At 38.1% G+C, this 26,369-nt stretch overlaps 2 protein-coding genes across 3 annotated transcripts in view; one reads left to right on the top strand and one right to left on the bottom strand.

The window, feature by feature from the left end:
• Nucleotides 1–163: 163 nt before the first annotated feature.
• MPLKIP (M-phase specific PLK1 interacting protein) lies at nucleotides 164–6,459 on the top strand. The gene is made up of 2 exons (XM_081343597.1): nucleotides 164–568; nucleotides 5,676–6,459. The coding sequence occupies exons 1-2, from the start codon at nucleotides 212–214 to the stop codon at nucleotides 5,880–5,882; spliced, it is 564 nt and encodes a 187-aa protein (XP_081199723.1). The 5' UTR covers nucleotides 164–211; the 3' UTR covers nucleotides 5,883–6,459.
• Nucleotides 6,460–13,108: 6,649 nt separating this feature from the next.
• CDK13 (cyclin dependent kinase 13) overlaps nucleotides 13,109–26,369 on the bottom strand; it is a 50,379-nt gene continuing 37,118 nt past the window's right edge. For both annotated transcript variants that reach the window (XM_081345172.1, XM_081345171.1), the window contains 4 exons: nucleotides 24,435–24,566; nucleotides 21,416–21,615; nucleotides 16,786–17,379; nucleotides 13,109–15,815 (listed from right to left, as the gene is read on the bottom strand). In XM_081345172.1, coding sequence (XP_081201298.1) covers nucleotides 14,956–15,815; nucleotides 16,786–17,379; nucleotides 21,416–21,615; nucleotides 24,435–24,566 — 1,786 coding nt within the window. In that variant the 3' untranslated portion in view covers nucleotides 13,109–14,955. The remainder of the gene's footprint in view (nucleotides 15,816–16,785; nucleotides 17,380–21,415; nucleotides 21,616–24,434; nucleotides 24,567–26,369) is intronic.

The raw sequence follows: 26,369 nt of genomic DNA on the forward strand, positions 1-26,369 counted from the left end.
CGTATTACAATATAGTAAGAACACGCAAGTCAAAGGTCTCGATTTCTAATTTACGCGGAAGTGACGTAAAGCTTACACACGAAACGGAAGACTCTCGGCGGAGCAGTTTCGAAGGAGAGCAGCAATCGAATTGACCCGGAACTCCTCGTCCTCTGGAGTTTACTAGCCGAAGGAAATTGGCGGTTGCTGTAACTGCGTTCCCGAGATCGCCATGTATCGGCAGGGCTTCCGGCCTCCCACCCCGCCGTCTTCGGGTGGCTCCGGGTTTTTGAGCCCTTCCTCTGGAGGAGCTTCTCCACAAGGCTACCAAAGCCCTCGCCACAGGTCGCCTTACGGATCCCGCTCGCGGCCGTACGACATTTCTCCTCGCTCTCCCCGCTTCCAACCGTGCGGGGATAGTGGAGGCTGGTTTGGAGGTTCGGCTGCGGCGTACACACCCCGTAGGCCCCACAGTACCAGCCCCAGGTACCTGGCTCCCTACAGTGGCGGCAGGTCCCCCGGAGGAGCGTTTCACCACCACCAGCTCTTCAAGCAGCCGCCTTCGGGGAGCTACCAGAGATACAACCAGGTATTTGCTGTGGGGGAGCGGGGGGGGTAGACATAACCGGGGCCGTTCACGGTTCAGCCGTTCGGGCCCTGCGCGCCTGAAGTGAGGAGGTCCTTGGTGCTCTCTGAGCTTGGTAATTGCGCGTAGAATTAAACATGCCCTTTTTGCACGCCTGTTTAATTTCCAGTCAGCAGACATGTTACATTCAATGACGCCTTTTAACATGAGATCGCAATTGTTCCAACTACTGTCATTCTAAAAGCTGACTTCTAAAAGTCCGGAACTTAGTAAGCCGTCTTTACGAATAAACGGGTTTTTGTTAAGCTGGGGCTCTGCAAAAAAACTGAGGAGAATCACCGTATTTATTGATCTCTCAAGACCTGGAGGATCTGTCCATTAGATATAAATAGATATAAAGAACAAACCTAGGCAATCTATTCCATAAAATATGTAATAACCAGTTGGGATGGCCACAAGTTCTGAGGGCTTCTTTGATGTGTTTTAATTCTTTTTCTTTTTCCTGTTGGTTGGTAGGCAAACCTTCAGCCCAGTGGTATAAGGTTCTGATCACTTCCATTTTGTGACCAAAAGGCTTCCTATGTTTTTCCCCCCCACCTGCAGACCGAGCTGCCTCTTACAGACCATTCTCGTAGGCTGCAGAACTTCCTCCTGTGTCCCAAAGTCATTCCCACATTCCATTACAGTATGTGACTACTATAGAAGAGATTAAAATAATCCGTCTTATTCAGTCTGTCATTTTATTTCAGCAGCACAAATCTTTTGAAAAGTCACATTTATCTGGCCCAGTGTCAATGTAGCCTAGACAACATAGAAATTGACTAAACAAACTATAAAGTATATAGCAATACGTCTAAAATTATAAAAATTTTGGAAGTAAAAATTAATGTGGTGGGTCATTATGCAGTTTGGATAAGGCAATTGTTGTTGTTAGCTGCGAAGTCGTGTCCGACCCATCGCGACCCTATGGACAACGTTCCTCCAGGCCTTCCTGTCCTCTACCATCTTCTGGAGTCCATTTAAGCTCACGCCTACTGCTTCAGTGACTCCATCCAGCCACCTCATTCTCTGTCGTCCCATTCTTCTATTGCCCTCAATCTTTCCCAGCTTTAGGCTCTTCTCCAGTGAGTCCTTCCTTCTCATTAGGTGGCCAAAGTATTTGAGTCTTAGCTTCAGGATCTGGCCTTCTAAAGAACAGTCACGGTTGATCTCCTCTAGGATTGACCGGTTTGATCGCCTTGCAGTCCAAGGGACTCGCAGGAGTCTTCTCTAGCACCATAGCTCAAAGGCCTCAATTCTTGGGCGCTCAACCTTTCTTATGGTCCAACTTTCACTGCCATACATTGCAACTGGGAAGACCATAGCATTGACTATACACACTTGTTGACAGGGTGATGTCTCTGCTTTTTTAGTGTGCTGTCTAGATTTGTCATGGCTTTCCTCCCGAGGAGCAAGCGTCTTTTAATTTCTTGGCTACAGTCCCCATCTGCAGTGATCTTGGAGTCCAGGAAAATAAAATCTGTCACTACCTCCATTTGTTCCTCATCTATTTGCCAGGAATTGAGAGGGCCAGATGCCATGATCTTGGTTTTCTTAATGTTAAGTTTCAACCCAACTTTTGCGCTCTCCTTCTTCACCTGCAACAAGAGGCTCTTTAGTTTTTCTTCTGCCATTAGAGTGGTATCATCTGCATATCTTAGGTTGTTGATATTTCTTCTGGCAATCTTAATTCCAACTTTTGATTCATCTAGCCCTGCCTTTCTCATGATGTGCTCTGCATATAAGTTAAATAGGCAGGGTGACAGTATACAGCCTTGCCGGACTCCTTTCCCAATTTTGAACCAATCAGTGGTTCCGTGTCCAGTTCTCACTGTTGCTTCTTGGCCCACATATAGGTTTCTCAAGAGACAAATAAGATGGTCTGATATGCCCATCTCTTTAAGAACTTGCCACAGTTTGTTGTGATCCACACAATCAAAGGCTTTAGCATAGTCAATGAAGCAGAAGTAGATGTTTTTCTGGAACTCTCTAGCTTTCTCCATGATCCAGCATATGTTCGCAGTGTAATAAGGCAATTAAATTTATTTATTTAGGAAATTTATATGGCCACAAACTCACAGCTACTCTAGGTGACCTACAAGCAATAAAAACGCAGTGTAGAAAATTAAAAAAAAAACACACACCTCCCCACGACAGAGATTAATTATTTAGAATAAAGGAATAGTCAAATTACTGACCCAAAAGTCAAATACTAAAAATCCATGGAATTGTATTTAATATTGTAACTAGACATATATGATGATGCATTGATAAGGAAGAAAAATACATAAGGAGGTATTATAATTTAACTTAAAAGTTCAAATCCTATTATGACTATCTGTGGAGTACATGGTGTTAAGTGTGCCCTAAGTTTAAATAAAGTGTAGATAATATTTAGATGAAGCTATCATCATATTCTAGATCAGAGTAGTGCAGGACTGTAATAATTCTAAAGGGTTCAAAACTGTTCATTTAATAACCAAACATCAAATGTCTTGGCAGTAGTATTATGCAATTAAACCCAAGGAAAATAAGATACTTATTAGGTTGAGTTGATACTATATGCGAAGGACATTTCATATTATTTTAGTGCACACAACTTTTAATGATTAATAAAAATAAACCTTAAACCAAGGTCATTTTTCTCACAAATTTATTTAAAACATTATTCTCTATAATTGTGAATAGGATCATTGTTTTTGAAAGGCAGCAAAGATTCTGAATCCTCTACCTAAAAAAGTTATTGTTTTGTTTAAATATTGTAGGTATGCAGATATATAGATGAAATACAGGAAATTACTTCGATCTGTTTTATGAGACAACATACAATATTTCAGGAGTACTTTGTGCTGTATCTAGTAATGGCAAAAGTTGAATATAGGTGCTAGGTTACCATATCATGGTTACCATAAACTATGACTTATCAACATAATGTCTGAGCTAAAATATTATCCACAGCCAAAAAGTATGTTATTCCAACTAATGATTGGCTTCATAGAACACAATAAATTAAAACCATACAGACCGCAATACAGATAATCCCTGAGTTACGAGCATTCACTTAACACTCATTCAAAGTTACATGACAAGCGCCCCCTAGTATTTATGAGCAAGTCCCAAAATCATGAATATTGCAGCACCACAGCAGTTGTTTGCTCTGCAACATTCATCCTATTCCTTTCCACTCTTCACAACTGCTTCACCCTCCCATCAAGCCCCACCAGATACACTCACCTTGCAAAATCTGTCTTTTCTCTTTTGCAGTTTCTTTCCCTTTCAGGGAAAAGAGAGTCAGCTTGGAAATGCTTGTTGCGCTGACAATGGAAGCTCCTGGGTGCCGTAATATTGCACACGTTCAAACACAAATTCTCTGCAAAAGACATCATGCCCCCCAGAAGCTCCCATTCTTGGGGGGGGATTCTTTGTTTGCATGCCTGTGGGGCAAAGCATGGAATCGGAGTTGGCCGGGTGCAGGAAACAATGCTGTCCATTGCCCGGGTGTGCTGCTCTCTCGCATGCGCTGGCCTTAGTTTGTGGGCAGAAATGAAGCTTTCAGCTGAGGGGGGAGGCATCGCAGAGCCAGGCCCCTTGTACATGCGTCCAAGCCGCTGCTGGCGGCAGTGACTATCTGAACAGCCATGATCCCATCTCCCCAGCCAGCCACCCCACCCGATCCACTCCTTGCCTGACCGGCTGGCTGGCACAAATCTGGCCACTCTTCTCCTTGTAATCAGGACTCTGGATAAAAAGTGTATCAGCACCTGTGGGGTGTTTGAAAATGAAGCAGATGCTTCGTTTCCAAGCACTCCACAGGCACTCAAATTCTTTTTACCTAGATGGAGACCTGACAGACACTGGAAGCTCCACCTGGCTGCATTTGCATGCTCACAGAGCTTTCAGTCTCCCCAAGATCTCTGTCCTGGTGAAAATTATTCTGGCAGTGGCGGAAAGGAGTTGGGGGCGGGAGCAGAACATAGGCACTGAAAACACGGCAAGAGTTCAGGTTGCCACTGTCTGCAAAAGAGGATGGGTGCCTGAACTCGCACGATATTATGGGCACCCAGAAACTTCCATCGACTCTCCTCTCCCTCAAAGGCAGAAATCGTGACAGAGAGAAGATGGACCTTTTCAAGGTAAGTGAGTCCGGCGTGGCAGGAAAGGAGTGGGAAGCATGAGATATTTTATCATAGTCGGGGAGGCCTTGGGGGCCTGTTCCATCACTATGCCCCCCCATGGCCTTCCCTACCCTGAGATACCTCATGTTCACTTAACGAGCCATGCAAGTGTTAACAAGCAGGGAGTGATCTTGTTCAAGATACGAGATTCACTCCCATGAATTCTCGGGTTACGAATGGAATGGGCAGGCTCCATTTCATTCGTAACTCAAGGACTACCTGTACAACCTTCCTTATTTAATGACAACAATCCAATTCTTAAATCAGAATGGTTGCTAAGCAAACACACAATTGAAGGAGACACTGCAAAGATCCCAAGCTGCTGCCATCTCATTTAGAGGCAGCTATGCGAAAGTTATTCTCACTCTGTTGTACATTCTGGTCAGGCACGTAAAATAATGCATTCTGTACAGGCACATATAAACAGTGCTAGATCTTCCCAAGTCCAGATGGGAAATTCCATTGAAGGCTGTGGAGACTAAGAAGGCTAAGATCCTGTGGGACTTCCAGTTTCAGACTAGCCAATCTGTCAGACATGGTAATTGATAAGGACCAGATCACTGTAGTGGTGCCAAATGAGAGCAGCATCAGGAAGGAGGAATATGAGGGAACCAGAAAAATATATACATCTTTATATCAACTAATTAGTTTTGAAATATTAAAAATAGAGGTATTTATAACTTTCTGTTCTTGTTTTAATATGTCCTTTAGGCATTCATCATCTCAGTATTTTTGTTTGGTTATAATTTTCAAGTGAGAATATAAAAAAACAGGTAATAACTGTGTAGAAACTACATATTTTAGGCTAGATGGAAGTATTGAAGAACTTAATACTGAATGAGAAAAATATATACATATACATGTTCTTTTCTTTTTCTTCATAACTTTTCTCAAAGGGATCACCCCGAATATTGACTCCATTTGGTACACCACATGGGAAAGAGAAAACACTGTCCAATGATGATGTGGAGAATTATTATAAATCTTCAATGCTTGAGGACCCATGGGCAGGCCTAGAACCTGTGTCTGTTACTGATGTTAACCAACAATTCAACCTTGAACAAGCAACACATTGTGGTAGAAAAGGAAGATATTTCAGTTAAAGAACTTACAAGTTAAATAATATTTGTGAGATACTGATATGTTTGTGAGAAACTGAAATAGAATTGACTTTCTTAAGATGATCATTACGCAAGTATAAGGGGTATATTTTTAATTTCCATATTTTTGCTCTGTCATTTTGACAAGATTGAATATTTTTATACTAAAAGAAAGAAGATACTTTACATTTCTGAATATACAAAAGAGAAATACTAAGAGTATATTCTTAGCGATCATTGAATTGTTTTGAGACTTTTAAGAGTCTTCCTTGGCAAATTTTAAGATTGTAAGCTTCTTGAAAAAAATGTCAAAACAAGGAGAATTTTAAAGTAAAGTAGATCATTTTGTATTACAAATATTTTAGTAGTTTTTGTTAATCATACTTCAACCTACATTATTAAAATCCTTTGGGTTGGGTTTTTTTATAGTTGTGAGTGATGAAATATTTAACATTTTTGTACATTGCATGCTCCCAAGAAAGCTAAGCTACAGTGAAATCTATAATCTATATCCTAATAATAGATATGAAAATATACATCATAGGTATATGATGCAATCAGAAAAGAAAAAAGCAGAAACATAGCAATAATAATAGTTCAAGATAGCTGATTTAAACAAAGAGCATGAAACATAAAGTGGTAGATTTTCACATTTTTCCTAAGAATGGTCTAATCAAATTGTTAATGGAATGAATTCCCCAGCATTGGAAGCACCACCAAAAAAGGTGATACCACTTGACTGCACTTAAACCTCTCCTGGTTGGAATATATAAAAGATTTTCTGGTGAATACAGTAAAAATCTTGTTCCTTCAAATAGAAATACCTAAGAGATGCATCTGATAAATCATGTCCACTTGCCAGTGCACTTACATAAGCAATAAAGGGACAACACGATCAAAATACACCTGTAAACTAGGTACCTAATCCTTTTGGGAAAAATAACCCTATTGAAGTCAAGAAAATCTCTATTCAGTTTTGAGACATCCCTACTTATCAGTTCCTTTGACCTGTTAGTTTCATCATACTGGTCGAATGCAATATGCAGTCTGGTCCAAATAAGAGTAAAGTCAAGGAGTTTGAAATTGATGAAAAAGAACAGTAATCCTGAGTGTCATTGTTATAAATGTACACCCAATCCTACAATCGCTGGTAGCCTTCCAGTATCTACATATAGATGTTGAGCATCATGGCAATGCAGGTACTGCTTGACTTAACCACCATTCGTTTAGTGACTTTGAAGTTAAAACACTGAACAAAGTGACTTATGACCGTCTTGCAGCATCTCCATAGTCAAGTGATCAAAATTCAGATGCTTGGCAATTAATTCATATTTATGATGGTGGTAAAGTCCCTCTGTCATGTAATTGCCCTTTGCAACCTTCTGACAAGCAGAGTCAATGGAGAAGCCAAATTCACTTAACAGCTGTGGCAAAAAATGTTATAAAGTGAGACAGAACTCAGTTAACTCTCGCTTAGCAACAAAAATTTTGGGCTCACTTGTGGTCGTAAGTTGAGGACTACCTCTACAACAGAATTTTGTGCCATAGATGCACAAGATGAAATGTTGGGCTGCAAGTTAAAAAAGGAATCCCTCTGTTCTATCTTTAAGATAGAACAAAACTACCATAGACCTATGGTCCTGCCTCCCAACTATCTTTAGAATGATCTGGGAATGTTATAGTTGACAGTGTTAAAAGCTGAGATCAAGGATTATAAGGAAAGACTATCCTGTTCACTCATTAACCATAGGATGACATGGTCTGAAATTGAATAGAACAATTCCAGAAACAGTTTCATTTGGGAACATTTAGAGTCCATCTGCTGCCATTGTTTCAACCACATTGATGAGGAATGATACATTCATAATTCATTACAAGTCTAAAGGTATTTTAATGTGGAGACATGGAGAATCTATTGATTGTATTTTCAGGGACAAACATTTCTTAAAATCTTTTACATAGATGGCATTTTCTACCTACTGAGGGAGGCACTGTTGATCAAAAATAACGCATCCTTCAACCAAACTTTCCTGGTTACTATTACTCAAACAGGAACTAGGCCCAAACTCATCCAAGCATCTTGTCCACATACTGATAGATAAAAATTGATTCAATAATACATAAGCCGTTGTACCACTATCATTCTTGGCATTACTGATGAAAGTGATGTCATTTTAACAATGGATATAAGCAAGATTACCTGAAAAGAATTCACTTGTCAGAAGCACTAGATCAGTGATGGCGAACATTTTAGAGCCCGAGTGCCCAAATTGCAACCCAAAACCCACTTATTTATCGCAAAGTGCCAGGGCCACATCAGCATTAAGGTGCCCTCAGAGGTGGGGGCATGAGCCAGTGGCTGGGCATGACTGGGGTGGGCATGGCCAGCTCAATGTCATGTCAGGTACCTGTGCAGGCATGGTGAGTGCAGGAGGGCAAAGTGCGTGGGTCAGAGGGAGGCCCACTCCCTATCCATGCGAGGAGACCTGGCTTTGTAACCAAAGCATCCTAAGCAATAGGATGGGAGACCACCAGGGAATGGCAAAAGGGCCAAAGCGCTGCTGGTGGCCAAGTGCTAAAGCAGGACTTCCCTCAGGCCCTTCCTCCCTCTCATTCCAATCTCCCTCCCTCCTTCCATCCTCCCTCCCCTCCTTCCTTGCCTTCCTCCTTTTCATTCTCATCTCCTTCCTCCTTTCTCTCCCCCTTTCTCCAAAGTCCAAACACGTGTGTGCTATTTCCCTCGCTAGCCCTGTTCACAGCGCACGTGCCCACAGAAAGGGCTCTATGTATGATACAGGATTAAATAACCAGTCGTTCTCTCTCAGCCCAATCCACCTCCCAGGTGTGTTGTGAGGAAAATAGGAGGAGAAAGGTATGTTGGATATGTTCGTTGCCTTGAGCTATTTGTAAAAATAGTATAGGCGAGATATAAATAAAAATAAAAATTCATTCATTAAATACTGAATTTCAGGACCTGTACTAATTTTCTAGACACATAGGGAAACCAATCCAAAGTAAGCAGCAGGTTGCCTAGAAGATAATATTAGATCCCTTCAGAAGACTCCACTTTGCAAAAGATGAGAGAGAGAGAAAATTCCAAATGCTCATCTGTAAGGAAATTCATCTTTTCCATCTCCAAGTGTAGGACCAATGGAGATGGATATTAATTTTAAATTAAGGAAAAATCCATCTCCATTGGTCCTTCAGTACAGGCCCAGTCATTCTTTCCTGTTCTGCAATAAAGTAAATAACAATATGCATAAACTTGTACATAAAAGGCTCGCTTAAGTGGCATCTGGTTTTTTAAACAGTGTGTGCAAGGTAATGGGACACTGATCCCTTTGCTGGTTTTGAAAATCTTGGCAAGCACCTACTCTTGAATTTACTGTTCCTATTTGGCTCTTGGGCTGCCCATGTCCCATCACTATGTGGTAGTACTGATCTTCCAGCAGAAAAGATTGATATTTTTCTAAGGATGTAGCCAAAAACTGAGCTCAGGAAGTGCTACTCTTGATTTTGTATGAACAGGTTGGATCTGCTTGAATACGTTCCTGCTCCTTTATCACTTCTTGAAAATAGAAGGTAATAAGAAATTTCACAGTTCATGGGCCAACAGACAGATTCTTTTTGTAGACCACTGGTACTAAAACAAGTCATGTCTTTAGATAATTATAGACTCTGGATTTAAACAGTCTTTCAAAGAGGTTAGCCATCTTAGACATCTTGAAGGCACTACTGCATAATGCCAATCAAAATGATTGTACAATTTATTGCACACTTGCTTTTGATGACTTACATCCCACCACTTCTCCACAGCAGCCATAGATCTGTTCTCCTCTTAAGGGTTACTCTGTGGGAATAGTGATTATATTCCCAAAATTCAAAAAACAATTGTGGTTTGACAAACCAATTCCTGGTTTGTCATAGACTACAACTCCCAGACCAGGTTGGGAATTGCAGGCCATGTTTAAAGGGCTGCCTTTAAACAAGGCCTGGCCAGTTCGTGGATTGTGGGAACCAGTTTGAACAGAGTCGGTCTAGGATAGCCAAAGCAAGTGCTTAGCCCAGCCTACAGGACAAGATGCACCAGGTACCCAGACAGTCTTCCCTCTCAGCAGGGCCTATTAACTCTGTTTTGCGCTGCATCCCGCAGATAAAATCCCCGGAGTTTCGCAGCTGAGAGTTGAAGTCCACTCAGCACAGGGCCCCCACGCTGCTCGGCTCCTGCTGCAAAGAGCAGGAAAGCCAAGGATGCCAGTCGCATTGGTGAGGTGACTGCTGCTTCGGCGCCTTCAACGGGAGAGTTTGTGCAGGAGCGGACAGGCAAGGAGCACATGGCAAGGCTATTGCACACTTTGCCATTGGCCAGCCCTTAGCAGGCACCAAGCAGAGAACAGACTTGCAGCATGACAAACCCCCCGCGGCCTCAACAAGGCGCTGAAGATGTCTCTGCAGAGGAAGACCAAGATTCATTCAGCAGCTGGTGGGTGTGCATGCTTATCACGAATGAGTTTGGTAGGAGGAAGGAGGAGGCTGGATCTCCCTCTCTAATCCTACTCCGCGCAGCAACAGACCCCTGCTGCCCCCCTCCATTGTGCATCTTCCATGGGAGTCATGTTGGGATTTAATAGCAATGTAATGTCCCCACTTCACTCAGTGAATTCACGTCAGTGTGTGTGTGTGAAAGAAACTGCGTGCCCATCTCGCCTCCCATTTCCTGTGGTCTGTGGAAAAGAGCGGGAACGAATAAGCAAGGGCTGTCTTGCACCAGCCTCCCTAGGTTTGGTCGGTTTCCAGTTTCTTCTTTTGATGCTCTCAAGGGAGCAAGAGAAGATTTGGAATTTCTCTTCAGACTAGTTTAGCTGTTGGAATTGCTCAGAAAATTGGAAGCTCTGTGTTTTGTGTGTGTGTGTGTGTTTGCATTCTGTGTTTCACAGCCTCATGAGTTTAATGAGATTCTTATAGATGTGCAGGACTGGCACCTTAAAAATAGCTGGCCTCTCAGTGCACACAGATTTGAAATGTTGATAGTGCTGGATAGACTGGATTTTTGCAAAGAATGGCTTCAAGTGGGAATAATGCAAGGAGCCCAATAATCTTCTCTCCTTTCTCTTTTTTTGAAAGCAGAACCAGCTTTTTATGTTAAGGCCCTGCTCACCTTCCCAAACTCCAAACTCACGCATCCTATTTCCCTCACTCGCCTTCCCAAACTCCAAATTTGCGCGTCCTAATTTTCTTGCTCGCCTTCCCAAACTCCACTCTCACTTGCTCACTACACTTCTCTTGCCAAACCCTTTTATAGGTTCCCATCTCCCCACCCAGCTCTCACAGCTGTTCCTGGACTCCCAGTGTAGAGAAAGAGCAAGAGTGCTGCTGGATTTGGTTTCCCTGCCTTCTCCTGCTCCCATTAGTCAGGCGCATGTGAAGAGGGGGAGTGTCCTTCTGGGGCAATGGTGCGCGTACCCATAGAAAGGGCTCTGCGTGCTGCCTCTGGCACACATGGCATAGGTTCATCACCATGGCACTAGATTGTAACTACCACTGTTTTTATTCTCCTGCAATCGATCGGAAACCCTAGAAATATTCATGGAAATAAAAATGATAGATACCTTTTAACTGAAACTCAAAAATGGTATCTCGTTGGCACCAAGGGATGTGTCCTTAAGGATCCAAGTACTATTCTCTATCATCACCTAGGGCTTCTCCCCAATAGCCAGATGTATTTTCTTGAAGTCAAGCAGTTGATTATATTTATTTTTAAAGATACAGAATTGTTTTGGAGGATACAAATGAAAACAAAGCAGTGGTTTGCAATTACAAAATTCCAACTGCTAATCTTTTTCCAAAAAAGGCAATTAGGTTACATAAATTAAGTCTCTATGTGGGAAAGTCCAGTAATAGATATGTGTAAAAGATGAAATAAGAGAACATAGAAGGCTGAGGTCTTAAAACAACTTTCTGATTTAGAAGTCCTTTTAATTCTGCTAAAGAAGTGTATATATGATTGCATGGTATGTGTACTTGGTAGACAATATACGAGATTCAGTCCTTAATTTCCTGTCCTATTAAACAAAATTCAGTAACTTTCTTCAGTAAAATAGAATGAGTGCCAAGGCTGCAACATTATTTTTTCTGAATTTAAAATGCTATTGAATTCTTTAATAAGGATACTTTATAAATATTGAAAAAACGATTTGTCATGTATTTTTCCTCGATGCAAAAATGGCATATTGCAAGCAGCAGTTTCCTCCCATTAAGTTAAAATAATGAATCCCAAATTATAGAATAGATCTAGCTTTTTACCTATTAGTAGATAAATATATGCCCCAAGTTTAGGACTTTGCAGAAGGATGGAGGATGGTGTTATCTTATCAACTCTTCCTTGTAATTATAGTTTCCAATACTAGGGCCCTAGGTTTTCCAAAGGGTCTTAAAAGTTTTTCAGAGGGCTCTCATGCTTGCAGAAGAGGGGGGAAATTATCGTGGAACATTTTTCTATAAATAGGATTTTTTTTGTCTGTAGAGAGTTTTTAAATTCTAACTTGCATCTTTAATTTTGCATTACTATTTAGAATGGATCCACTGAAAATAATGGAAATTAGCCCTGAACTATTTGAAACAGGGATTTTAGTCAGAGAAATGACTAAAATACAACACTGTAAAATCACAAGTTTTGGCAGGCCATTTCCTAATGATTCTAATTATCTATGTGAACACGAATATCTTAAAATATTTTGTCTTGAACACAGAAAATAACTTTATTAGATGAAGACCTTTAGGCCCGTTTGTTCTATCTTCTACCTTACGTTCTGTTGCACTTACCTGCTTTGAATTTTGAAACATTGAAATAGGAAACCAAGTGATCTGATCAGTAAGAGGTAAAAACTATGTCTTTCCTTAAATAAAAATAGTGTATTTGTTGATTCAACCTACTTATTTCACAAGTAGACAGTAGGGATCTGATGTTGTTTAGAACAAGGCTGTAACAGGGCACTAAAAATGGAAATAGTCTACGTAATGTATTGTGAGAGAAACTGGCCTTAATTTTAATATATTTTAAGAAATGCACTATGTTAGAACATCTGAATTTCCTGTTAGCGCTGCACTATTATATAGGACCAATACTGTATAAATAAATAAAAAACAGCACATTTTGTCTGGTCTGGAACCTCTGACATGTTTTCTTAACACAGTCCTTGTAATATATAATAGTCACTAATAAACAATCAAACGGATCACTAGGAATTTAATTCAAATCTGAATATCAAATAAATTTTATCAGTGATATTGTTAATTTTTACTTTTACTAAACAGGATTATTCAGAAATACCCATTTCAGGCCACTATACTTTTATCTGAAATATCAATATTAACAGCTAAAATTACAAAATATTTTATTTCAGTTTAGCTGTTTTTATTTTCAGTCAGGAATTATCTAAAGGATGACTATAGTTGTATTTACAGGGAGTTCAGACACATTTGACAGTCTACAAATGCAGTTCTCACTCAGAAAAGAAGCAATGTTTGGTTGAATTGCTTCTAATAAGTTTCAGCTGAACAATACATGTAAATTACATGTAATTACATTTTTAGAAAATAGCTACATATATGCACTAGCTTGTCAACTGAATAGTCAGTTGGGAAGCCTTTTTTAATATGGCTATTTAAAAACATTTCAGTACCAGGAAACCATAACCAGTGGCTGGTCTACAGGGAGGGGCTTCTCTCCTCCTCCTCCTCCTCCTCCTCCTCCTCCTCCTCCTCCTCCTCCTCCTCCTCCTCCTCCTCCTCAAGAAACTAAGGCAGAAAGCCATAAAGCATCTTCGGAAGCCAGAATAAGATTTTTCAAGAAACTTGTTTTCCCCTTCCTTTGCAATTGAACATACAATGAATTAAAAACCTAATGAAATGAAATGAAAATAGGCTAGTAGAATAATATAATACAGAACTGGTTGGCACCATCGTCATTTCCATAAATTTGTTTAAATTTCAGTTGCATTGATTGCTGTTTATATAACCAGTTACATTCTACAGCAGCTGCATTTAAAATGAGCGAAGTACTTATTAGAAGATAGTGAGAAAATGTTATTTTTAATTTAAAAAAACTGTTTTGAATAAAACAGGACACTAATTTTTATTTGGTAAAGTAGTTAAAAGGTACAGAAAATTGAAGGAAACCTACCCTTTTTCATTATTGTCCATATATTCTCATGTAATTTCATTTAATTAAATATGGGGATAGTTATAATTTTGGAAAAACAAGATAAATGTTTCACCTAATAGGATATGAAAATTCTTAAGACACTATTGTGTCCCATTTGTCCTTAAGTTAGTGTCGTTGTAGTGTAAATATTAATACTTTGTACCAAAATACAAATTATCTTCAAACAGCCTTATGAATTTAATGAAATGTTCTTCAGACCTTAAGATTACATCATTAAGGCACTTACCATTCAAGTAAAACAGATATTTATACAAATGTTGGGAAAATGGACTGGATATTTTACTAAACAAACAACTTTGAAAGTAAATCAACTCAACGTCAAAGTATGTATAAACAGTATCAAGAGTGACTATTTTATTGTCTGAAATGAGCACAAACATTTCCACAGATAACACTGAAAGCAGTGCAAAGACTGATAGTGACTTCTTGACTAAAGGTAGTTTTGTAAAAAGAAATACCAAATAAATCAGTGCCCTGTTTTGGTTTTGTAAAATGTTTACATAAAAGTTGGTCCAAACTTACAAAAAAAAGCACAAAGTGTGTGCATAGTTCAGATCTTAGTAGTGTGCCTTAAAAAGCTGATGTCCCTAAATTTAGCATTGACTTAGAACTGCCAAAATATAAAATTTATAGCTAGAATTTGAAAGATGAATAATTATCTGGATTTTCAGAACAGCATGAGTTGTAAGCAATTTCCTACTGTATGCAAGATCCTTTTCTGAATAAAAATAAAGCTGCTGAATTAACATTATTCAAGTCTGTTGGATTGCTGTTTGAAATCACAGCTAAAAAGTATTTCCAAATACAAATCACGTGCCTGAGGGCAAGGGGGAAGGAGAAAAGAACAGCAGCTCAGAATGGCAATCCTCTGCCTCGACCTCTGACTGCAGATGTACTAATATGTCCCCTGTATCCTTGTGAATATCCAGGTCCTTGAGCAGGAGAAGTCCAAGTTTGTCCATGAATGTGGCTGGCACTGGCAGGAGGTTCTTGTAAATTACTTCCATAGCTATAGTTCTGCATCTTTGAAGACAAAGAATGAGAATGAGTACTTTCAGACCCAGACCTTCCAACTGAATTGCCACTGTTTTCCAGTACTGTGATGGGACCATGGCTATATTCAAATCTATGATCCTTATCTCCACTAAATAGCATGGAACCAGTGTTGAGGTAAATGTCTCCATAACGAGTTACTGAGCTATGAAATGGTTCTGAAAAGGCAGGAGCTGGAAGGGCACTACTTGAATGAGATGAAGCAATATTATAGTTCTCCAGGGGTTGAATATCTGAATTTCCAACAAAATTTGCCCTTTCTAATGTCCCAGATGATACATTTCCTATTCCATCACTACCACTATAGTGGGCACAAGAGAATGTAGTAGATGCAAAACTATCTTTATAGTCTGGACCTGCCACAAAGGAGTCTCTTGGCTGGAACTCCACATTAGATGTTGCTGGTTTCTCAGATGTTTGAGCCTGGTGATGAGCCAGCAGCTCTAAAAGAGCTGCTTTTACTCCAGCATGAGGATCCATCCCCAAAGAGCTACTAATTGAAGGTAAGTGTTGATTTGCTGTCCGATAATCAAGGTCTTCTTCAGTAACTGGTGGTGGTTCTGGTGGTTCAGGGGGTCGTTGGTCTGGTGGCAAGATACGAGGATGTTCTTCTGGGGTTTGAGGTTTCATTTCAGGGGGTCTCACCAAGTCATCTTGTTCTAAATTAATTTTGAAATAGTTAAGAATTAAATATGCAGCTAGAACTACAGTTTAGGATTAAATATGCAGTTAATAATACAGAATATTTATTAAGTGTTAAAAATCTGGATCAAGCAAAGTTGTTTGAACAAAATTACTTCTAGAAGTATGCTTCTCTATCTAAGTGTGCGCCTGCTGTCCAAATCAATATTCTCCCAAAAATTCATTTAGCCTCATCCTGACTTTTGTCTTAAAAGATCTTTTCTCTGGTCTTAGACTAAAGTGAGTATTGTATGACTATTTTTAGAGTTGGGGAGAGGAGGAAGGGGGGGCTAGGGTTATTTCCAGATCCCTATTATTGCATTTTTAATTGTTTTAATATTACACTCTGCCCAAAGTCTCAATGGAATCTGGCAGCCTTATGAATTTTAAAATAAATACATGGGAAATGCATCTGCCAAATTTCTCCAACGTTCTATTCGAAGTTCTTTTTGCCCTATCTCACATTATTCTTGAGACTTTAGACTTCCCATGAAAAAGCACATGGGATTTGAGGGTAGGAATCAGCAAGGTGTAGATACCATTCTGCTCAATTTCCTCTAGAGCCAATTCAGTGTGTGAACACAGAAATACATTGATCCTCTATTCTGGAAAACATATTTGTATGATGATTACAAATAACTATAACTAAAAGGAAAGTATATGTATCAATGAAACAAAAATAAGGAAATTCTATAAATTCTTAATGTATTCTTCATTTGGTATCACAGGAGTTTTTGAAAAATAAGTTAACCTTCATTACAGAATATAATACTTTAACATGCCACTTAAGTCATTAGCAACTGAAGCAGTCTGTAAACCTAAGGAGAAAATTACCCAAAAAATAATTTCTACTCCAACTGTTTTGAGAGAAGCAATAAGACTGACATTCTCAATCATATAAATTACCCACCTGCCTAAATTTAATTTTCCCAACATCAAAACTCATACCTGCACATGTGTATAATGATTTAATCAGATGGGGATAAACAGATGCCGGTGATTCAGCATCTTCCCAATTGCCAGATGCTGGTGTACTTGGCTCTGGAGGCTGTCTTGGTTGTAATGACATGTCATGTCCTGATCCATTTTCTTTTTCTTCTAGGAAATTTTCTTTTTGCTTCAATTGTTGAGCCTTTATTAACTGAGATAACAAAACTGTAAATGCACTCTGCACAGCTGCTTGGGTAACTTCTGTGTCAACTTTAGATTGGGTCAATGGTGTAGCTTGCACAGAAAGCTGTGGTGTTGCTGTTTGTTTTAAAGGCTCTTGATCTGGTGAGGGAGGCAGTGGTGGCTTAGGTGGTGGTGGTGGCGGTGGCGGTTGTTGTTGCTGTTGTTCTTGTTGCTCAGGCTGTTTTTCAGCCACATCCAAAATGCCGGGTGGAAGGTTTATTTTATTCAGTTGTTGCTCAGTCTCAGGATTCATTTTAATGTTCAGCACTTGAGCAAATTGTGCCATACTAATACTAGTTTTAGACTGGAGCAGGTTTAGAAGAATTGCCACTTCATTTTGATTTAGTGGCTGACCACTGCCTGCTTTCACTGAAAGTAGCAAGAAAAACATAAAGCACTTAGTATGCTCATATTTAAGGTCCAAAGCAAAATTCAATTGACTATGACCCATTTGAATGATTACTTAAACAGTGGTTAGATATGAAGGATATTCTTGACTTTTCCTCAGTGTGGGAGAATGAACATTCTGCTTTCATCCTAGAGGCAGATTTTTACATATTTTTGTTTGTTTTTCAAATTAAAATTGGAAAAATAAAGTTTATTTTAAAATGAGAACCACTGTTACTGTCTTCCACTTCAATGGAAAGTTCTGTATATTTTTTGCAATCAATTAAAATACAAATAAAGTGATTGTATATATCTATCACATAGATTATATTTTCCAGGCAATAAAGTGAACTATTTGTTTGTTTTTTAAATTTTATCTATTTATTAAATTTATATACTGCCCATCTCACTATTGAGTGACTATGGGTGGCTAATCTGGCAAAATATATTTGAAAAAATAAAGCAAATAAATAAAGCAAACTAAAAAAAACCTTTCAAATGTATATGTACAATAGGTAGAAAAGATACATTTTTGAGGAACACTGTTTGAAACTAAAGGTTGCTACCTTTATACAAGAATGGGCAGCACATAAATATAATAAAAAAAATGTCTGAGGTAAGACAGAACAAGAATTAAAAACAAGGAGAAGGGATGCCCTAAGTTGCATCCTTTGCAAATCTTTCTTAAATAAAAGTAGTATAGCACCCTGAGTAAAGAGGCTGAAGGGAAAACCCAAGAAAAAAGAAATAATTAATATATTTTTGAAACTACGAGGGGGGGGAATTGCTTTACAGGAAAATTTCTTTTACAATTACTACATTACAGATCCAATATAAACATCAACCTGTTCTGAAATATTAGGGATGTATCATCTTGAGTTTATAATAATTATCCTAAGTTTGCAGGTGGCTATTCTGTGCATAATGATAGCATTTCAAGCTTGAAAATGGCCCTATTACAAAAGAAAAAAATATTGTTTAAATTCTGCAGTAAGACCTCGTTTCTGCAGTGAGCTGTTCAGCTGGGAGACAGGGCTGCAACATTTCATTGTTGAAAAAGCAGCCATTTTGGAATTTATTTTTCAACCAAGCAGTAAGTTGTACCTTCCACTTCTTAAACACCCTATTATTTTTATTAAATCACAACATATTACTCCTTTTTGAAGATCTGAACCATTTTTAGACTTTGTTATTGCTAAATGTCAAGGAAGAAGGCTTACTGGAGGAGAAATAAAATAAAGAAGCACATAGTCCCTTTCTTTAACTTTTGATAGAGAACCTAAGAATCTAAAAAAATGCATTATTTTATCATTTTTATGTAATCTGTAGCTTTGGTCTGTTTTGTTGTGGGTAGCTAAAATCCCAATCTTTATGAATTCTGATTGGCCAGGAAATAACAGTTGATTTATAAAAAATTCCATAAGAGGGAGTTAAAGAAATAGAAGATGAATGAAACCAAGAAATATTGAATGTATCAGACTGCCAGAGTTGTGAGAAATATTTAAATAAAACAATATAAATCAACTATCTTCTAAGGATGTTACAAAAAAAGAGCAAGATAAACAAATTCAAGAAGAAAGATGAATAATTCAGAGGTGCAATTATGTGTAGAAAGTTACCAAACCACTGAAGCAATTCCACAAGTATTTGACAACTGCAATTTTGGAATATAAACGTGTCACCAATGGTATAAATACACATAAACCTTCAGCACAATTGAAAAAAGAGTTTCAAGTAAATCTACAATCCTTAAGAGAACAAGTTTGGGACTTTTTCTTCATGGATACTCAGTTGAGAATCTCTTGAGAAAAAGTGAAATTTATATTACTTGATAGACATCTCAGAGAAGAAAAAGATTTTATTCTATAAGGACAAATTGGGAGGAGTTACGTAAACTTAAGAGGAGTTAGGATGAATTTTTACTGATCTGATATATGTAATCAAAAATTCTAATCTATAGTTTTGTGTTTATGTGGTGGGTTTGAAAATGGGATTTTTCTTACTTTCTCTTGAAATGTTTGAGTAATTTTGAAAGTTTGTAAAATATTATTGAAAGTATATTTTAAAGTATGCATGTTAAAAAAAGTTTTTAAAAGATGTATTAGACTTCAATGACTTTAGAAATATTTTTAAAGAAGAGTTTGGAGTTTCAACATAGATACAGAAATAAGTTTTCTCATTAAGGTTAAAGAATTTGAAAGAGTATAATGAGTTTTGTTACTATAAATGATGATAATCTGCGAAGACTAATAAGTGTAAATAGAACTATTTATTACTTCCCATAACAGGAAAAAAGCAGAAATGGCTAAACTGATTGTTGTAATCAAAGAAAAGAACAATCTAACTTTGTTTCTATTTAGAAACTGCTTCTGGATTGTGTGTTTGAGATGGAAAAAATGAAACTTTAATTTAGGATTTAATTGATTAGATAGGTTTGTTATTATAGAAGTGGCTAATATATAGTCCTGTGTAAAAGTAACAAGTTGAGGCTTTAATGTTACTATTTTCTGTTGTGCTAAAAAGCATTGGAAGTCAATGCTTTTCTTTTTTCCCTTTTACCCTACACTTTCTCCTCTTCCTTTTTAACTCTGCTAGTTTCCCATTATTTTCATTTTCCTTTATATTTTATATTATGATAAACTAATAAAAATGATATAAAATTGAAATAGCTATTCCAAGGCAGAATCACTTTTGGGATATTTTTAAATTATTAAATGGTTATTTTGAATGTATTTTGAATCTGAAATGTTATGGACAACCCTAAGAAATAGATGCTACAATTCTTTATTTTGGGGATTCATCATTAAGAATGGGAAGATACTGCACATATCTAAAATAACCTATTTTGATAATGTCTTAGGAACAGCAATTAATGGATTCTTTTCCAGCATCACAACTATTGAGAAAAAAAGGATTTATCTAATTTCAAGTCAAAATATATTATTTACAGGTGCAAAGAACAGCCAGATTTGGATTTTACCTGGAAAATATATTCCAGGCAGGAATATTCTGAGATGGGAGATAATGGGGAAAACGCAATATCAACAGTACCAGCTAAAAAAATATAAAGCGAAGACCAAGGAAAGAAGGGAGTACTGATAGTATTATGCAAAGAAAGGGAGCAAGCAAGCATAAATAAATGTACATTAATTGAAATAATAACTAGTGCTTAATATTACTTGCCTCTAAAATAAAGTTACCTATTTAAACATTAATTTCCATTTATCAAGCAATTTATCTCATCACATATTCTCCTTCCTTTTACTATAAAGTAGCAAGAGGAAATAGTAGTTAATTGCACTGAGAAATGAAATCTAGGACAGGAATAAAATAAAGTGAAGAAGTAACTGACAGGAAAATAGAAGAAAAAAAATCCAGTTAGGGCATTTATATAAAACAGGATTCCTATTATAAAAAGTATCACATAAACTAGACAAATATCTTATAGTATATAGTAATTAATCTTCAGGCCAACTTCTAAGTTTTGAAAGCCAGATCTTTGGATCCTTTTGTACTTTATCTAATTTATTTCTTTTCCAGTGCTTCTTTTGGTCTAAATGACCTCTCCTAGAAAAAAATCATGTCCAACTTGAAGTTACAGGAAGTTTTCTATTTATGACCATAAGGGAGCCTGGAATTTACATCATAGCATATAATGGTCATAAGTTGATGCATTCACGTGGACCAGTTTCAGAACATTTTTTGTAGTTGTTGCTAAGTGAGTCAATGAACTCTATGAGTAATTTTTCCCCAGAAATTGACTGGAAAGGCCAGCTTCTGGCAAAATGGCAAAAACTGTCACAGATTGTGTCATGTGACAATGAAATGCTGCAAAGGTGAAATCAGTTACCAAGCATCCAAAATGTGATCACATAACTGCAGTGGGATGCTGCCAACAGAACATCAGAACTCTGTCATAAGTATCTTTTGGAAGATCCATTGTAACTTCAAATAGTCACTAAGCAAGCAGTCATTAAATGAGGACTACCTATTTGATTTAAAAAATGAAAAAAAATACCAAGAGCTATATTAGAGTTGCTCTGCATCTTCATTTGTGAAGAGGTCTGCAAACCCTGGGGGGTGTTGGCTCTGCTATCATCCATCCCCAAAGATAAATCCTTTCTTGGAACTTTAGCTGCTTCATCGGTCATGCCCATTTGCTTTTGCCTTCTACGTTTCTTACTCCACAGTTCATGGCAATCTTGCCATAAAGGAAGACTATCAAGAAAAGAAATTACAGTTATTCAGCACAGAATAGTAACCACAAGGACCTTGAGTATCAAAACTTAAAAGAGCCAACTATGAAAGAGAGCTCAAGAAGCCATTATCTGGAAACAAGAGGGGCATGTCAACCTATCAGCCAGCTGACAGACCAAACCAGGATTTGGTCAAAACTGTAAGGTTGTTGTTGTTTGTTGCAGCTTATGCATAGAACTTAGTATTAAGTACTATGGATATTGACATCCTGGGGGTACCTCTGCTGTTATTACTAAGGAGCTATAAAAGACTTAATATGTATGCTTTTAACTCTGTATGCTTTTAGCTAATAATGCTTAAAAAACCCTTACTTACTGAAGTGTTCATTGTCTCTGGATCAAAAAGAACTAATTACCCCGGCACCTGATCACTCTCTGACACTTTTCTACTACTACCTATTACTTTCAGAAAATTAGGAAAAGGAATTCCACTAAATGATGTGTGCGTATTGTCTTATCATAAAATCTCATCTTTTTTTCCAACCATGCAAAATAGGCACTCAATCACTAAGTTGCTCAAAGCAAATGGGAGAAACTTGAGCACATCCTTGAACATCAGAGAAAATAAAGTGCTTGACTATAAGTAGGACTCATAAAACTAGTCTAGTTGTGTAAGATGAAGAAAACTAATTCCACCACTCCAAAACCAAATTTGGAGACAAATGGAGCTGATCTTGATTCCATCATTTTCAGTTAAATAAAACGTGGGCAAAAACCAAAAGACTGCTATTTGTTAGCTAAACTTATTGCTGTTTTTAAATCCTTTGTTACTGAGTCATTAAGAGTTCAGAATTGTGTGAATTATGTTTTCTAAGAAGGCTGACAAATACAAAGGTGTGCCTTGGGTAGAGAATGCATATTACAACCCACTGCTAGGTTGTAGAATTTTTCAGATAAAGTTTGAAATATTTTCCAGATATATTTTTGCTGCTAAATTCATGTGATATGTTGAGGTTAACCTACTGAGAATGTTTATTCCTTCACTAGGCTCAGTTCTATGGTTGTTGGTATTGTAAAGTCTTTAGGAAATTAATAAATGCAATTTCAACAGTATGCTCATACAATGCAGTCATAATATGTAGTAAGCTTTGATCCAATGTGTGACAAAAATGACTATACAGGTGAAACTCAAAAAATTAGAATATCGTGCAAAACTTCATTTATTTCAGTAATGCAACTTAAAAGGGGAAACTAATATATGAGATAGACTCATTACATGCAAAGCAAGATAGTTCAAGCCGTGATTTGTCATAATTGTGATGATTATGGCATACAGCTCATGAAAACCCCAAATCCACAATCTCAGAAAATTAGAGTATTACATGCAATCAATAAAACAAGGAGTGTACATAGAACAATATCGGACCTCTGAAAAGTACAAGCATGCATATGTACTTAGTACTTGGTTTGGGCCCCTTTTGCAGCAATTACTGCCTCAATGTGGCGTGGCATGGAAGCTATCAGCCTGTGGCACTGCTGAGGTGTTATGGAACACCAGGATGCTTCAATAGCGGCCTTCAGCTCTTCTGCATTGTTCGGTCTCATGTCTCTCATCTTTCTCTTGGCAATGCCCCATAGATTCTCTATGGGGTTCAGGTCAGGCGAGTTTGCTGGCCAATCAAGCACAGTAATCCCACGGTCATTTAACCAGGTTTTGGTGCTTTTGGCAGTGTGGGCAGGTGCCAGGTCCTGCTGGAAAATGAAGTCAGCATCCCCATAAAGCTCATCTGCGGAAGGAAGCGTGAAGTGCTCCAAAATCTCCTGGTAGACGGCTGCGTTGACCCTGGACTTAATGAAGCACAGTGGACCAATACCAGCACATGACATGGCTCCCCAAATCAACACAGACTGTGGAAACTTCACACTGGACTTCAAGCATCTTGCAGTGTGTGCCTCTCCATTTTTCCTCCAGACTCTGGGTCCTTGGTTTCCAAATGAGATGCAAAAATTGCTCTCATGAGAAAAGACTTTGGACCACTGAGCAACAGACCAGGTCTGTTTTTCTTTAGTCCAGGTAAGACGCTTCTGACATTGACAAGAGGAATACGACATTTGAAGCCCATGTCCAGGATCCGTCTGTGTGTGGTGGCTCTTGATGCACTGACTCCAGCCTCAGTCCACTCCTTGTGAAAGTCCCCAACACTTTTGAATGGCCTTTTCCTGACAATCCTCTCCAGGCTGCGGTCATCCCTGCTGCTTGTGCACCTTTTTCTTCCACACTTTTCCCTTCCACATAACTTTCTATTAATGTGCTTTGATACAGCACTTTGGGAACATCCAACTTCTTTTGCAATTACCTTTTGAGGCTTTCCCTCCTTGTGGAGGGTGTCAATGATGATTTTCTGCACAACTGTCAGGTCAGCAGTCTTCCCCATGATTGTGATTCCTACTGAACCAGACTGAGAGACCATTTAAAGGCTCAGGAACCCTTTGCAGGTGTTATGGCTTAATTAGCTGATTAGAGTGGGACACTTTGAGCCTAGAATATTGCACCTTTTCACAATATTCTAATTTTCTGAGATTGTGGATTTGGGGTTTTCATGAGCTGTACGCCATAATCATCACAATTATGACAAATCACGGCTTGAACTATCTTGCTTTGCATGTAATGAGTCTATCTCATATATTAGTTTCCCCTTTTAAGTTGCATTACTGAAATAAATGGAACTTTTGCACGATATTCTAATTTTTCAAGTTTCACCTGTATATGTAGCATCTGACTTCTGCTAGTAGAAACGAATTTTATTTTGTGAAAAATAAACTCAACTAAGAAACACTTACTCTGGTGGAGGCATCTTTGAAGGGTCCACATCTCTCAGAAATTCACACTGAAGTGCCTGTTCTGCTGTGCAGCGTTTGCTGGGATCAAGAGCAAGCATGTAATCAAAGAGATCTAGTGCAGCTGCAGGAATACTGTAAAAAAAATAAATGGAAGTCAAGAAAACAAAGTAATGTTTATTCAAAAACATTAAAATTTGTCCTCCCTTTCAGACTTAGCATTTAGAGTTATATTGTTTCATTAACTCAAAAAAAACTGACCTTTTTCACATAAACTAATATGTTCAGTTTTAATGCTATACTATAAGAATCCATACATGTTATCTATACAATGCCATAGATAACTATGGACCAAAAAAATGTAAAAATGGTATACTGGGCAAAAGTGATTTGCTTGACCAACAGCACAACCTGAACTGAACAATTAATGAATTTCATATGAGAAATGTAGATGAACTGATGAATAATCAGCAGACACTCAAAGGGGAATTGCTCTCAAACATGACATTTCACAGGAATACATGGGTCATGTTACTGATTTCTTCATTATCAGATTATACAAGATTTCTGGTTTTTGTGCCATAGTGAATGGTCACAGGATTATGGAGCCCCGCATCCCACGGCTGATTTCGTCCTGCCAGGGGACCCTAAATGGGTCTGATGTCGCCCCGGAGAAGCAGCATAGAAAAAGGGGTGCTCCATTGATCACAGAATGACAGCGGTCGTTCCGTTCAATCTGGGGGAAGCCCTCTGACCCGGCAAGAGAAAAGCAAGCTGCACATCAGCGTCTAGCCCAAGCTACTTGCAGCCTAAGTCCAAGAGCACAAGCCAGAATAACAGTGAACAGCATGCTTGGAACTGGTGAGAGTATCAATCTTCTTTTTCTACTCTGCAATTAAGTCCCTGGGAAAGATCCCCAAAGTAAGAAAACCTCCAAAAGTGAGGGAAGGGGACTACACCCCCACTCCCCCATAGACAAAAATGGCGAATTAACTTTTAAGGGGGAAAGAAACATACAGAAATCAAATTTAAAATACTACAGTCTGGCTAAATCTAGAAACAAAAAAATGCTAAGATTATACTCTAAAGGGTTTCGATGAAATTATTAAAAAAAATAAGAATAATTTCTTGCCTGAAAAAGCTGGAAAGCAAACAACTACTGATACCTAGTGGAGAATTAGAATATAGCACATTAACAACAACACTCAAGAAACAAAGAAAAATCTGTTCCCTTTAAGAAGACAGCTGCTGGGAACAAAGAAAAGAATACATACTGGGCCAGATATAAGATTAGAAAGTGTCTGAAGGAAAAGAAATACTCTGATTGTCGTCTAAACTCAAGAAAAAGAACATTTTTGATTTTTGACTAATCTTTTAGGGGGAAAGTTACAGGAAGGATTCAAGATGGCTAAATATATCAACTGCAATTTTGACTGGTTGACAACTGACCCCAAATGAAAGAATTGTTACAAAACATTTATTTTACTGAAGCCTTGAGAATTGGAAATGCAGTGGATTATTAAAAACTATATATAAAGAACTATACTGTTTGGATTTTGAGTTTGGCTGGTTTGGCAAGGCTAATTACAGAGACTACGGTACTGATGATGGATTATTTGAAAGGGGGAGACAACATGGATATGGCATAGTTATCAAAAAAATGACAGAAAACCACATTTAATATCTACTCCTGAAGGACTCAGCCTGGAATATCAAAAAGACCTCCAGAAGCAACATTTCAACATTTCAAATACTCTCCAAGAGGAAATTTATGTAATGCTATGACAGATACAAATAACAATAGCCTTAAACCACAAGGAGATTAAACACGACATAAATGAGCGCATTTCTAATCTAAACTCACAATCAAAAAATACCCAGAAAATGATAAAGAATGAACAAACAAATCAGATAACAGAACTAAACTAGAAAAAAATG

The sequence above is a fragment of the Vipera berus genome, assembly GCF_964194415.1.
Source record: "Vipera berus genome assembly, chromosome: Z".
NCBI lineage: Eukaryota > Metazoa > Chordata > Lepidosauria > Squamata > Viperidae > Vipera > Vipera berus.